This window comes from Lolium rigidum, chromosome 2 (assembly GCF_022539505.1).
Source record: "Lolium rigidum isolate FL_2022 chromosome 2, APGP_CSIRO_Lrig_0.1, whole genome shotgun sequence".
NCBI lineage: Eukaryota > Viridiplantae > Streptophyta > Magnoliopsida > Poales > Poaceae > Lolium > Lolium rigidum.
Genome location: NC_061509.1, coordinates 118,053,529 through 118,065,346, shown reverse-complemented (window position 1 = coordinate 118,065,346; position 11,818 = coordinate 118,053,529). Strand labels below are relative to the sequence as shown.

The window sequence follows — 11,818 nt, the reverse complement described above, 5'->3', positions numbered from 1 at the left end:
TATTAAAACTCCCAAATAACCAAAAGAATAACCAAGAAAAAAAAAGCAAACACTCCAAGTGGAGCGACCCAACCAAGCCGGCCAAGCTAGGTTTCCAAACACACTTGGTAATGCTAAGAGAGGAATTTATGCAACAAAAAGAATGCTGGAGTAAATCCATAGGACACGCTAGGTGAAAAGGGTACATCTAGGATCCATCCAGTTCAAGATACAAACTTTGGAAGATCTGAACTGAAAAAATAAAGGAATAATTCATGTGCTGTTATCATTATTATAAATTAAGGGCATGTTAGATTCTAAGGCAATGCTGATACATAGAATATAAGTAAGAAAAAGGACAGCACCGTGATCCTACAACGAAGGCAGGAAGCATCTCCTGCATCTCGGTTTAACTTGGCAGTCTGCACCACAAAGTCGTTTCTGATCATTAGTTCGGTGGAGTGTTCAGTTTCTCATTTTCCTTGGGATTCTCCCTCCTGCGAAGCTCAAATCGGGCGCCATGAGCTGGATGATCAAGCTGCCCAGGAGAATCGGTTGTCTCCATGCCCAGCTCAGGAGACGTCTCCGTGTGTAGCTCGTCATCTTCAACAAGTCTTCCACCTGAATCATTGCTTTTGTCGCTGCCGTTGCACCCTTGATTGGAAAGCAGCATATCTCCTTTACTGACCTTGGAGTCCACTTCATCAATAGTTACTTCTGTCTGAGGAAATCTCTGCTGGATAGGCACCACATTGCTGATAATAGGCACAGAATTGCTGATAGGCTGACCTGTTCTCATTTCTTCTCTATAAGCAGCCAACTGGGTCTGGTATCTCTCCTTGTCTTGTACACCTCTTTCTTGGTACACCTATTGAGAATCACAAAAGGCATATATCGCATGAATGAATAGCTAATGATTTGCAGTGGTGAAATTTAGTACTTTTCTTTCTATCTTACTGCTTTGTCTTCAGTGCTTAGACTATTCCACCGTTCACCAATCATTTTACTGATCAGCCTGTCTTGTCCAGGATACTCTGGCTTAAGCTTTCTGTGCTGGTCTTGGAAAAAAAAATTATAGCCGCTCCTATTTGGTTTGGGATGTTTGGGGTCTGTTGTGCTTAGCTTCTTCCTGCGTCGCCTTCGCCTAAGTCTACCCTTCAAATCATTGTTGTTTATGGGAATAGTAGGTGCCGGAGTTGGAAGAGCAGGTTCCTCAGTGCAATTATAGAGGACTGCTTTTGTGGAATTTGATCCCATAATAACAGTCACTATGTAACCATGTTCAAACTTGCCATCAATTACTACGTCCACATCAACAGCATCAGAAGACAAAGCTGGGTCTAAAACAGTTGAAGGAACAATGCATTAGTCACATAAATGTTAGTAACATTTTTCCTCCAGAATATTAAATAACCACGAAAATTCATTCCCATTTATTAGTTATGTTTGTCATCAGAAAGCTCCATTTACTCCTTTTCATGGGTGTTTGTTTTTTATCTTATCAAACTTCTATTCATTGATATCCCATCATATTAATGACCTACAAAGTGATGCTAAAGTAAATAGATTAGCAAATCTTGTAAGTAATATATCATGATAATCCAAGGTTTCTGCAACTGAAAATAAGCATACATATCCCTCGTGTCTCATAAATGAGCTAGAGACGATGAGTCAACTGAAACTGACCTGAAGGAGCATTGCTGCCTCTTTTTCTTTTCTGTGTAGTTTGTCTTTCAGCTCCAACTTCAATGCAGGAAAGTGTTCTGGGGTCTGCGGCGACAACATGGTATGAGTAATTGCAAAACGCAACAGCCAAAACTAGATGGAATTATGTAGATTGCACACACCACTTTCTTGTTGGTACCAGCCTTGTGCTCCAAAGAAATATAGCTGTTCAAAATGGTATAATAGTGACATGTAGTATTTCTTCAACATAAAAGAAGCATTCGTTGCAGTAGCAGGGAAAATAAATGACCCCGTTACTTCTCTCCATCTGTTTTCTGCCTTCACCTGTTATATACACCAATATTTGGTTATATAGCTGACGTTCTGACTTGCATGAAACATCACAAAATTGAAGTGTCATGCCTTCGACTTGCTTTCATTTGACAAATCTGGTCGCTAAATATCTAGTAAAGCATCAGATACAGTATATACCAGTGATGTCCTAGGCAGACACTCCAATGGTTTCCCTTACCTGGATCCCTATTGTGGTTCCAGTGTTACCAGTTCGGTTTTTCACGTCTAGAACGTGTTATGTGCTTCACAAGTTCAGAATTATATGGTACACTTACCAGTCAAACACATTCAACAGTGATGTTCTTGAAGGATCTTTATGAACTTTATTATCGCAGAGGGATTGCAAATGGACTACTCGTATGAGCACTGACGTTTTCTCCAATAACTGAGATCTTATGTAAGTTTCAATCATCTGAAAGAGAAATGCTATAACAATATCTGGATTGTTGCAAGGGACTGGCACGAATGAGAATTCATGTCACTTCCACCGCTCTTCCATTTTCATTCCCACTCGCACGAATAGTTTAGATAAGTGATTGATATATCGAGTTATGGACAACGTTGTGTGAACCAAAGTGTAGCTGCAATTAATGTAGGCCAACTTTTTATTTTTATTTTGAGAATTTAGATCAGCTATTAGACGAGTGACATAACAGGCAAAAAGATTAGCTTGCGGAGTTCAGCTATTGAATTGCACCTGACAGTGGTGATTTGTTCCATGCCACTCTGTTACGGGACAAGCAAGACAGACTACATGATTACTTTGTTACCATTCATAATACAACAAAACATGCATTCCTGATAAGCGAATATACCAGCCCACCCAACCATAATATTAACAATATCAAATATAGAGCATCATTGGGAAATAAACTGATTATAGAGCAGAAAGCCATTTAATTCCTATCAATAGTCCAAATCCTGCAATTTTAATCCAACTGTATGTACTCCCTTCGTCCCATGAAACATGTCTTAACTTTGTCTAAATTAGGATGTATCAAATTTAGACAAAAGTTAAGACATATTTCATGGGACAGAGGGAGTATCTTTTTGCATTTGCCCGGTCACTATATGATGGTTTGTTTGGAGATCAGTCATCTATGCACTATATTTTTACACGAGCCTGGCAAACCGTTCAATTTTCAAGGAAATCGCAACTCTTGTCTGCTAATAATCCACCTCCACTTATTCACCACCAGTCCAATCCACCCACTGAGGCCACCACATACGTCTTGGTAATGCGATTGCACAACAAGGTGAGGCTGCAAATGTTGGGCTACAAATAGGGCAGGACCACAGCAATCCTACTTACTGGTTTGGTTGCCAACAAGACGCGACCACAATTGGATGAGAAAAAGGCGAGGATGAAATGATACAGAAGGTGGATGCGACTTGACTAGAAGTCGAGAAGACGACACTGGGCAGCACTTTTTCTCTCTGCCGACTGACCGACGGCCCTGCACGCTGATTGACCGACCGCCCTGCACGCTTCTGACCATACACATCTAGTAAGTCTAAAACGTGAACACAATTTATTTAAATCATGTGAAGTAGCTCATGAACACCTGAATCTGGCATGCAGGTCTTGGAGAACGTTGACTTGGTGGCAATTAATGCTTAGTTCTGGCGTGCACAAAACAAGATTGGGCACTTCATCTTTCCAAATTGTTATCTGAGATCTAGGCTTTTCAATGACAGGGTGTGCAAAAAATAGGTAGATAGGAATGAGTAGAGATGCATGGTAAAGCGGTTAAATGTCTTCCTTAATCAAGATGAGAATTCCTATCTGTACTAGATTGTTTCCTTTTTCTGTTCACTTTCATTTTATGTTGATAAGAACGAGTACAATGATATGTTTCTTTCTCTTGTATAGTTGTATTTGGTGGTTGTGGAGAACAATGAAGCAAGGAGGACATGGAGTTGAAATGAGTTGTCGAAATAAAATGCATCACTAATTTTTAATACACATACAATTCTGAATATATAGTCCGAGAGATGAATGATAATAGGTGAAGTGCTACTTAGCGCTATTCTATGGTACATTCTCGATTTTTTTCTTACTACTATCTTTAATTCCACATAGTACTGGTTGTCAAAACTTATGAAAGATACTCCCACTGTTTTATATTACTTCGCATATTAGCTTTGGTCAATGTGAAACTTCGAAAAGTTTGATAAACCATTAATAAAAACTATCAACACTTAAAGTACCAAATGCATACAATATCAAAGACTATGTCATGATGATTCTGAACCAGAGGGAGTAATACTGATTTTAATATTGTAGATGTTGGTATTTTTTCTAAATATTTGGTAAACTTTAGAGTTTGACTTTGACGAAAACTAATATGCAGATTAATTTGAAGCAGAGGGAGTATATCTTTACATGCGCTAATTAGTCATAGTTATATGCTTGCTTTGTTTCATACATCTAAGATAAATATTTCTTTTCCACATAAGGTGATTATTTTGCATAGCTTGATAATCCGTCCTTGTGAATTGTAGTATGGAAGATACCTAATTTAGAGTCAAAAAAAAACAGGGGAGATGATTTAGCCTTGTTGGAAGCATGTACGTCAATGCACTCATCAGTCATCACATCATAAATGATCTTTTTTAACTGATGGAAAAGTGTGGGATAATTATGGGGTTAGACAAACAAACATGCCTAAGAGATTCAGAGAAGCGAACCCAAGAGGTGTGTGGTTGTCACCAGATTAAAATAAGGCGTCGGTGCAAGTATAACACTTGACATGTGCATTCAGAAGTAAATAACCATTTGATGTATAGTTTTGTACTCCCTCCGGTACAGCGCATGTAGTTTAAGATAAACTTCGACTATTAATTTGGTCCACAAAATATGAATTATAGTCTACAAAAGATATACCATTAGATTAATATTCAAAATAACTTTCCAATGATATAATTTTTGGGACATATAAGTTATAACTCATATTTTATTGACCAAATTAATGGTCAAACTATTTTCCTAAATTACATGCGCGCATGTTAAACTGTACCGGAGGGAGTACATATTTTTGCAAACATATAATAACAGTATCAAAAAATTATTAAGACAAACAAAAATGTATGTTATTTTAATCATCAACATAATGATGAAGTATGGAGCAACACATGACCACTAATAGAGTGGCGGCAAAGTAAAAGGACAGACAAAGGGAGGAAGTAGACACTGACTCGTTTCTAGTGGGGTGAGCTTCGATAACAACACATCGACGGAGAGGAAGCAGATGAAGGTGTGAGTGCAGCGGTCGCCGCAGATGGAATATACAATTGGTAACCACGCATGCATCACGAAATAAAACACCTTAGGATAAATACTTATGTATGTTCATTTTCTTATCTTTAGCCATAGCAAATGGTTTGATGAAGGCAAACACCTTAGGATAAATACCTATGTATGTTCCTTTTTCTTATCATTAGCCACTGCCAATGGTTTGATGAAGGCTACCTCACACCTTTACCCCTCATCAGATACCGAGGGGCAAATGTTGCCATATCCTTAATAGTGAGGTTGAGGTTACAGGAACCATGACAAATCGGTCTTCTTTTGAAAAACAATGTCATATTGTGGCGGCAAAGCCTCGGGGCTAGCAACAATGAAGAGAGTGGGAAAATGGTACATTCGTCCTATGTTGACATAGGATCAAAAAAGAACAAACAAGGGGATGGACAATCATGATGATGGTGAACAGATGTTAAGCGGGTGAAAACCACATGTGCACTGTGCGAGTTCTCAAAATATTAAATAGGGTCTAGACTTCTATAATACTCCCTCTGATTCATATTAACTGACTCAACTTAGTCTAGATACAAATATATCTAGTTTACAAACGAGTCCAGATAATGTATCTAGATAAAGTTGAGTCAATTAATTTGAATCTGAGGGAGTACTATTTTTCGTCGCAAAGCTCCGTAGAGTGCTGGGATGAAACAAATGGTGGCACATGTGGTGAGACGACAATGGAATGACATGTACAGTGATCCAAATTGTTAATCCGTAGCAAAGTACATGTATTTAGCCAGTATTTTCTAATGCGTGAATAAGTGCTTATATTGGTGTCATGTTAACTCAAATGTTTGCAGGCATCACTGGAAGTGATATTACTAGGAGAAGTACCAGATTTCACTACTGCTACTGTAAACATTTCATGTAGGCACCATTGTAAAGGGCAGATGAAAATTGAATATGGATATATAATGTTATTTGAGTTCACCTTTCCTTGCTCGCCGTATTTATCAATTTCTAAAGAATTGTGACCCAGGAAGTACTCAAATTCGTCTGTCAAGAGTTTCTTACCTTTTGGCAGTAGTAATACAGAGATATTCGGTATCGTCAGCTACATAAAAGTGATAAAATATTACTCCCTCCTTCCCAAAATATAACACATTTAAGTTTAGTCAAAAGTCAACATCTTCTAAGTTAGACCATGTTTATAAAAAAATATGAACAACTAGAATACTAAATCAATATCAACAGATTCACCATAAAGTATATTTTCTCAATATGAATAAAACACCTTAGGATAAATACTTATGTATGTTCATTTTCTTATCTTTAACCATCGCAAATGGTTTGATGAAGGCAAACACCTTAGGATAAATATCTATGTATGTTCCTTTTCTTATCATTAGCCACTGCCAATGGTTTGATGAAGGCAAACACCTTAGGATAAATATCTATGTATGTTCCTTTTCTTATAATTAGCCACTGCCAATGGTTTGATGAAGGCTACCTCACACCTTTACCCCTCATCAGATACCGAGGGGAAAATGTTGCCATATCCTTAATAGTGAGGTGGAGGTGACAGGAACCATGACAAAGCGGTCTTCTTTTAACAAACAATGTCATATTATGGCGGCAAAGCCTCGGGGCTAGCAACAATGAAGAGAGTGGGAAAATGGTACCTTGGTCCTCTGTTGAGATAGGGTCGAAAAAGGACAAACAAAGGGATGGACAATCATGATGATCATTGAACAGATGTTAAGCGGGGTGAAAACCGCATGTGCACTGTGCGAGTTCTCAAAATATTAAATAGGGTCTAGACTTCTATAATACTATTTTTTGCCGGAAAGCTTCATAGAGTGCTGGGATGAAACAAATGGTGGCACATGTGGTGAGCCGACAATGGAATGACATGTACAGTGATCCAAATTGTTAATCCGTAGCAAAGCACATGTATTTAGCCAGTGTTTTCTAATGCGTGAACAAGTGCTAATATTGTTGTCATGTTAACTCAAATGTTTGCAGGCATCACTGGAAGTGATATTACTAGGAGAAGTACCAGATTTCACTACTGCTACTGTAAACATTTCATGTAGGCGCCATTGTAAAGGGCAGATGAAAACTGAATATGGTTATATAATGTTATTTGAGTTCACCTTTCCTTACTCTCCGTATTTATCAATTTCTAAAGAATTGTGACCCAGGAAGTACCCAAATTTGTCCGTCGAGAGTTTCTTACCTTTTGGCAGTAGTAATACAGAGATATTCGGTATCATCAGCCAAATAAAAGTGATAAAATATTACTCCCTCCGTCCCAAAATATAACACATTTAAGTTTAGTCAAAAGTCAACATCTTATAAGTTAGATCATGTTTATAAAAAAATATGAACATCTACTAAATCAATATCAGCAGATTCACCATAAAGTATATTTTCTCAATATGTCTATTCAATATTATAGATGTTGATATTTTTTCGGTAAATATTTGGTCAAACTTAGTAGGGTTTGACTTTTGACTATCCTTATACGCCTTATATTTTGGGAGGAAGTACAATTGCAGCAAATGGTGATAAATATGGCCAGGCGTATAAAGTGTATTTTCTCAATATGCCTATTAAATATTATAGATGCTGATATTTTTTCCATAAATATTTAGTCAAACTTGGTGGGTTTTACTTTTGACTAACCTTATATGCCTTATATTTTGGGATAGAGGAATTACAATTGCAGCACAAGGTGATAAATATGACCAGACAAATACTTTGTCCGAGAATCTTAAACAACTGAATGCAAGTAATTCTATTGATTTCTTGCCTTATCAATGCCACCTCGTGAGGTGACTTCCTTAAATAGCTGATGAAGATCCAGGTCTTTTCCACCAATAATTGGCACCCTTGCGGTAAAATGAAGTTAGAGATACACCAAACAAAGCATGCTTAATGACAGGAGTAGATAACATAATAAGAAAAACAAACAAATAAGTTGATAATGCAATTATGTTGACAACATATTATTAACGATGTGAACAAAGATTATCCGGAGGGGCAAGATTAATGATGTGAGCATGCTTGATGACATGAGGAGATTAAGGATGCGAGCATGCTTAATGACCACAAGTAACTGGCAAAAAAAAATCTGGAAAGGCAAGATTGAAGAATCCAATTTTGAACGGAACAACAGTGCCATATTCAGAGGCACGGCCAGCCAGCTACCAGAGACACCAAAAGAAATGACAAACTAGCTAGGAAATCAGCATCAACAGATTTATGGCTCGAGACCTATTGGCAGATTTGGGCCACATGATATAAAGGTCGGGGGAGATTAGTCAAACGAAAAAAAATGCAGGTCATTTGCTATCAAGATTGCCGCATCTCCCCCAACTTCCCTTTCTCTCCTCCCATCTTAATCTCGGACTAGAAGGATAACAAAAATAAAATCCAACAGCACGCCATCACATAGAAAGAAAAAAAAATACAGAACAGCTCGAAATTACAATGCAGGAGCGTGGATCGTTTGATGATTGATGCAGGTTGGAGGCATGTATAAAGAGAAGGCAAAGAGGCGATCCCTTACTTGAGCTTTGTGCCCATGTGCGCGTGCAGCTTCTCAAGCGCCACCGTGAAGAGCGCGGCGTCCTCCACCACGGCTTTGTGCTCCACCATCCGCGCCGGATACGCCACGAACCTCCCATTCTCGCCTCCCGCCGCCGCCGCGGACTCCTCCACCTTCTCCTTTCCCTTCCCTGCCGCAGCAGCAGAATCCACCACGGCGCTCATATCCCCTGCGCACACGCGACAAAGCCATCATAATCACCATCGACGGCCGGCTCCAAAACTATGCCGCCGCTGCACGCACGGAGCGGCGTGCGCAGGTTGAAAAAGGGAGGGGCAGACAGAGGCAGAGGAGTATTATTTTTCCGCTGTCCTGCTCTGCCACCATGTACACGCACGCACTCACCTTAACTAGACGAATATTTTGCTTTGGTTTAGGTTTTCCTCGGATGGATTACCGTGAGGTTAGTGATAATAAAATACCTAATGTTGAGCTGGTAGAGAAGGGGAGGAGAGAGGTGGAGAGATAACGTTATAACTTATAACCCAAGGTTGGGCTGGTTGTTCTCCGCCATATGTGTTACCGTCAAATAGAAAGAAGATATAGATAGATAGATAGATATGGGGAGTCCAGTAGTAATTATAGATAGACAGGTATATAGGGACATGCACACCATTTCACAAAATGCACCGGAAATTCAAGTCGCCCTGGGTGTTTATGCTTCCTCTATTGAAAAATAATATTTTCAAGTGTCGATTTTTTTTTATAAAACCCATAATAAATGTGCGTTCATCAAGTTTCACGAAAAATCGATATTTTTAATGGTTTAGGTAAAAAAGAGAAGGCATATCTTGTGAAAAGCCTTATTTTTAGCACCATATTTTATTTTTTTACACATGCCACAGGACAAGTTGATTTTTCATGAAACGATTTTTTAGACGTGTAGCACGTGAAGATGTACATGCGATTTTTTTGTTTTAAATTTTTTGACATTTTAAAATGTGTCTAACATGAAAATTTTAAAATAAAGGAAGCATTTGCTCTCATGAGCCAAAACACCACTCCCAAAATGTGTGTTGTATGATATGCGTTACCTAGATATAGTATTGTCTTTTAAATATACGGAAAATAGTTGTAACACCTCAATTTTTGTACCCTTGTTCAAGCAGAATTTAGAGTTACAAAAATGAGGATCAACAAAAACATTTTGTGTTAACCTCTTGACACCGTGTTTCTTGCATGTTTGTCTTGTTTGATGTATTATGCATGTCTGTTTGAGTTGATTGTTCAATCCGACTATGAACCATCTATTGATACAGCCGTTGTACCTACAACCACACAAATACAAGGACCTACCACTCGAGCTCGTGCCAAACAACTTAACTATCAGGTACTTTCATTTTTTGAACTATTATTCACATACATGAGAATATGATGTTGTCAAAATCAGATGTGTTTGTTACTTTTAAAAATGATGGATCTAGCATGGATGAGAGGTACAAGCATTAGAGCATGATCGGGCATGGAGATGGCAGCAAGCATTTGAGGATTGAAGAGGAGGCCACAAGTGAAGATTTCAGAAATTTGAAGCCACCATAATGATGAATGAAGACTTGGACGAAATATACAAGATTATACTTCATAAATTCGTCCATAGCATAATATAGTGTTGCGTCACATTTTGTTTTGGGACAGGCCCATGTCAATTTCGCAGTAATTATTTCAGCCACTTTTTAGAGTCTGTATTGAAGGAGAAAAGGACCCATAGAGGTTGGTTCGGCCATGATACGTCTCAAACGTATCTATAATTTCTTATGTTCCATGCTTGTTTTATGACAATACCTACATGTTTTGTGCACACTTTATGTCATATTTATGCGTTTTCCGGAACTAACCTATTGACGAGATGCCGAAGTGCCAGTTCCTGTTTTCTGCTGTTTTTGGTTTCAGAAATCCTAGTAAGGAAATATTCTCGGAATTGGTCGAAATCAATGCCCAGCATCCTATTTTTCCACGAAGCTTCCAGAACACCCGAGAGCCAGCAGAGGGGGGCCACAGGGCCACAACACGCCAGGGTGGCGCGGCCAGGGCCTGGGCCGCGCCCCCCTATTGTGTCACCGCCTCGTCAGCCCTCCGACTCCGCCTCTTCGCCTATTTAAAGGTCCCTGACCTAAAACATCGATACGAAAAAGCCACGGTACGAGAAACCTTCCGGAGCCGCCGCCATCGCGAAGCCAAGATCCGGGGACAGGAGTCTCTGTTCCGGCACGCCGCCGGGACGGGGAAGTGCCCCGGAAGGCTCCTCCATCGACACCACCGCCATCTTCATCAACGCTGCTTGTCTCCTATGATGAGGAGGGAGTAGTTCTCCATCGAGGCTGAGGGCTCTACCGGTAGCTATGTGGTTAATCTCTCTCTCTCGTACCCCAATACAATGATCTCATGAATTGCTTTGCATGATTGAGATCCATATGATGAGCTTTGTATCACTATTAGTCTATGTGCTACTCTTGTGATGTTATTAAAGTAGTCTATTCCTCCTTCACGGTGTAATGGTGACAGTGTGTGCATCGTGTTGTTCTTGGCGTAGGTTATGATCATAATCTCTTGTAGGTTATGGAGTTAATTATTACTATGATAGTATTGATGTGATTTATTCCCCCTTCATAGTGTAAAGGTGACAGTGTGTATGCTATGTTAGTACTCGGTTTAGATTGCAAAGATCTATTATGCTCTAAGGTTACTAAACATGAATGCCGAATGTTGTGGAGCTTGTTAACTCCGGCATTGAGGTGCTCTAGTAGCCCTACGCAACGAATGGTGTTCATTATCAAACAAGAGTATATGTAGCACAAAGGAAGAGAACTTATTTATTATGTGATCAATGTTGAGAGTGTCCACTAGTGAAAGTATGATCCCTAGGCCTTGTTTCCAATACGCAAACACCGCTTGTTTATTGTTCTACTCGCATGTTTACTTCCTGCAATATTACTACCATCAACCGCACGCCGACAAGCACT

The 11,818-nt window shown here is 39.2% G+C and overlaps 1 protein-coding gene across 1 annotated transcript; it reads right to left on the bottom strand.

Annotated features, from left to right (window-relative positions):
* Nucleotides 1-232: 232 nt before the first annotated feature.
* LOC124692274 (high mobility group B protein 9-like) lies at nt 233-8,937 on the bottom strand (the record flags this gene model as incomplete). The annotated part of the gene is given in 6 exon segments (XM_047225613.1): nt 233-847; nt 937-1,319; nt 1,666-1,749; nt 1,827-1,989; nt 8,061-8,139; nt 8,820-8,937. Coding segments are annotated over 6 exon segments (1,247 nt in total), but the record flags the coding sequence as incomplete, so codon positions are not given.
* Between the last annotated feature and the right edge of the window lie 2,881 nt (nt 8,938-11,818).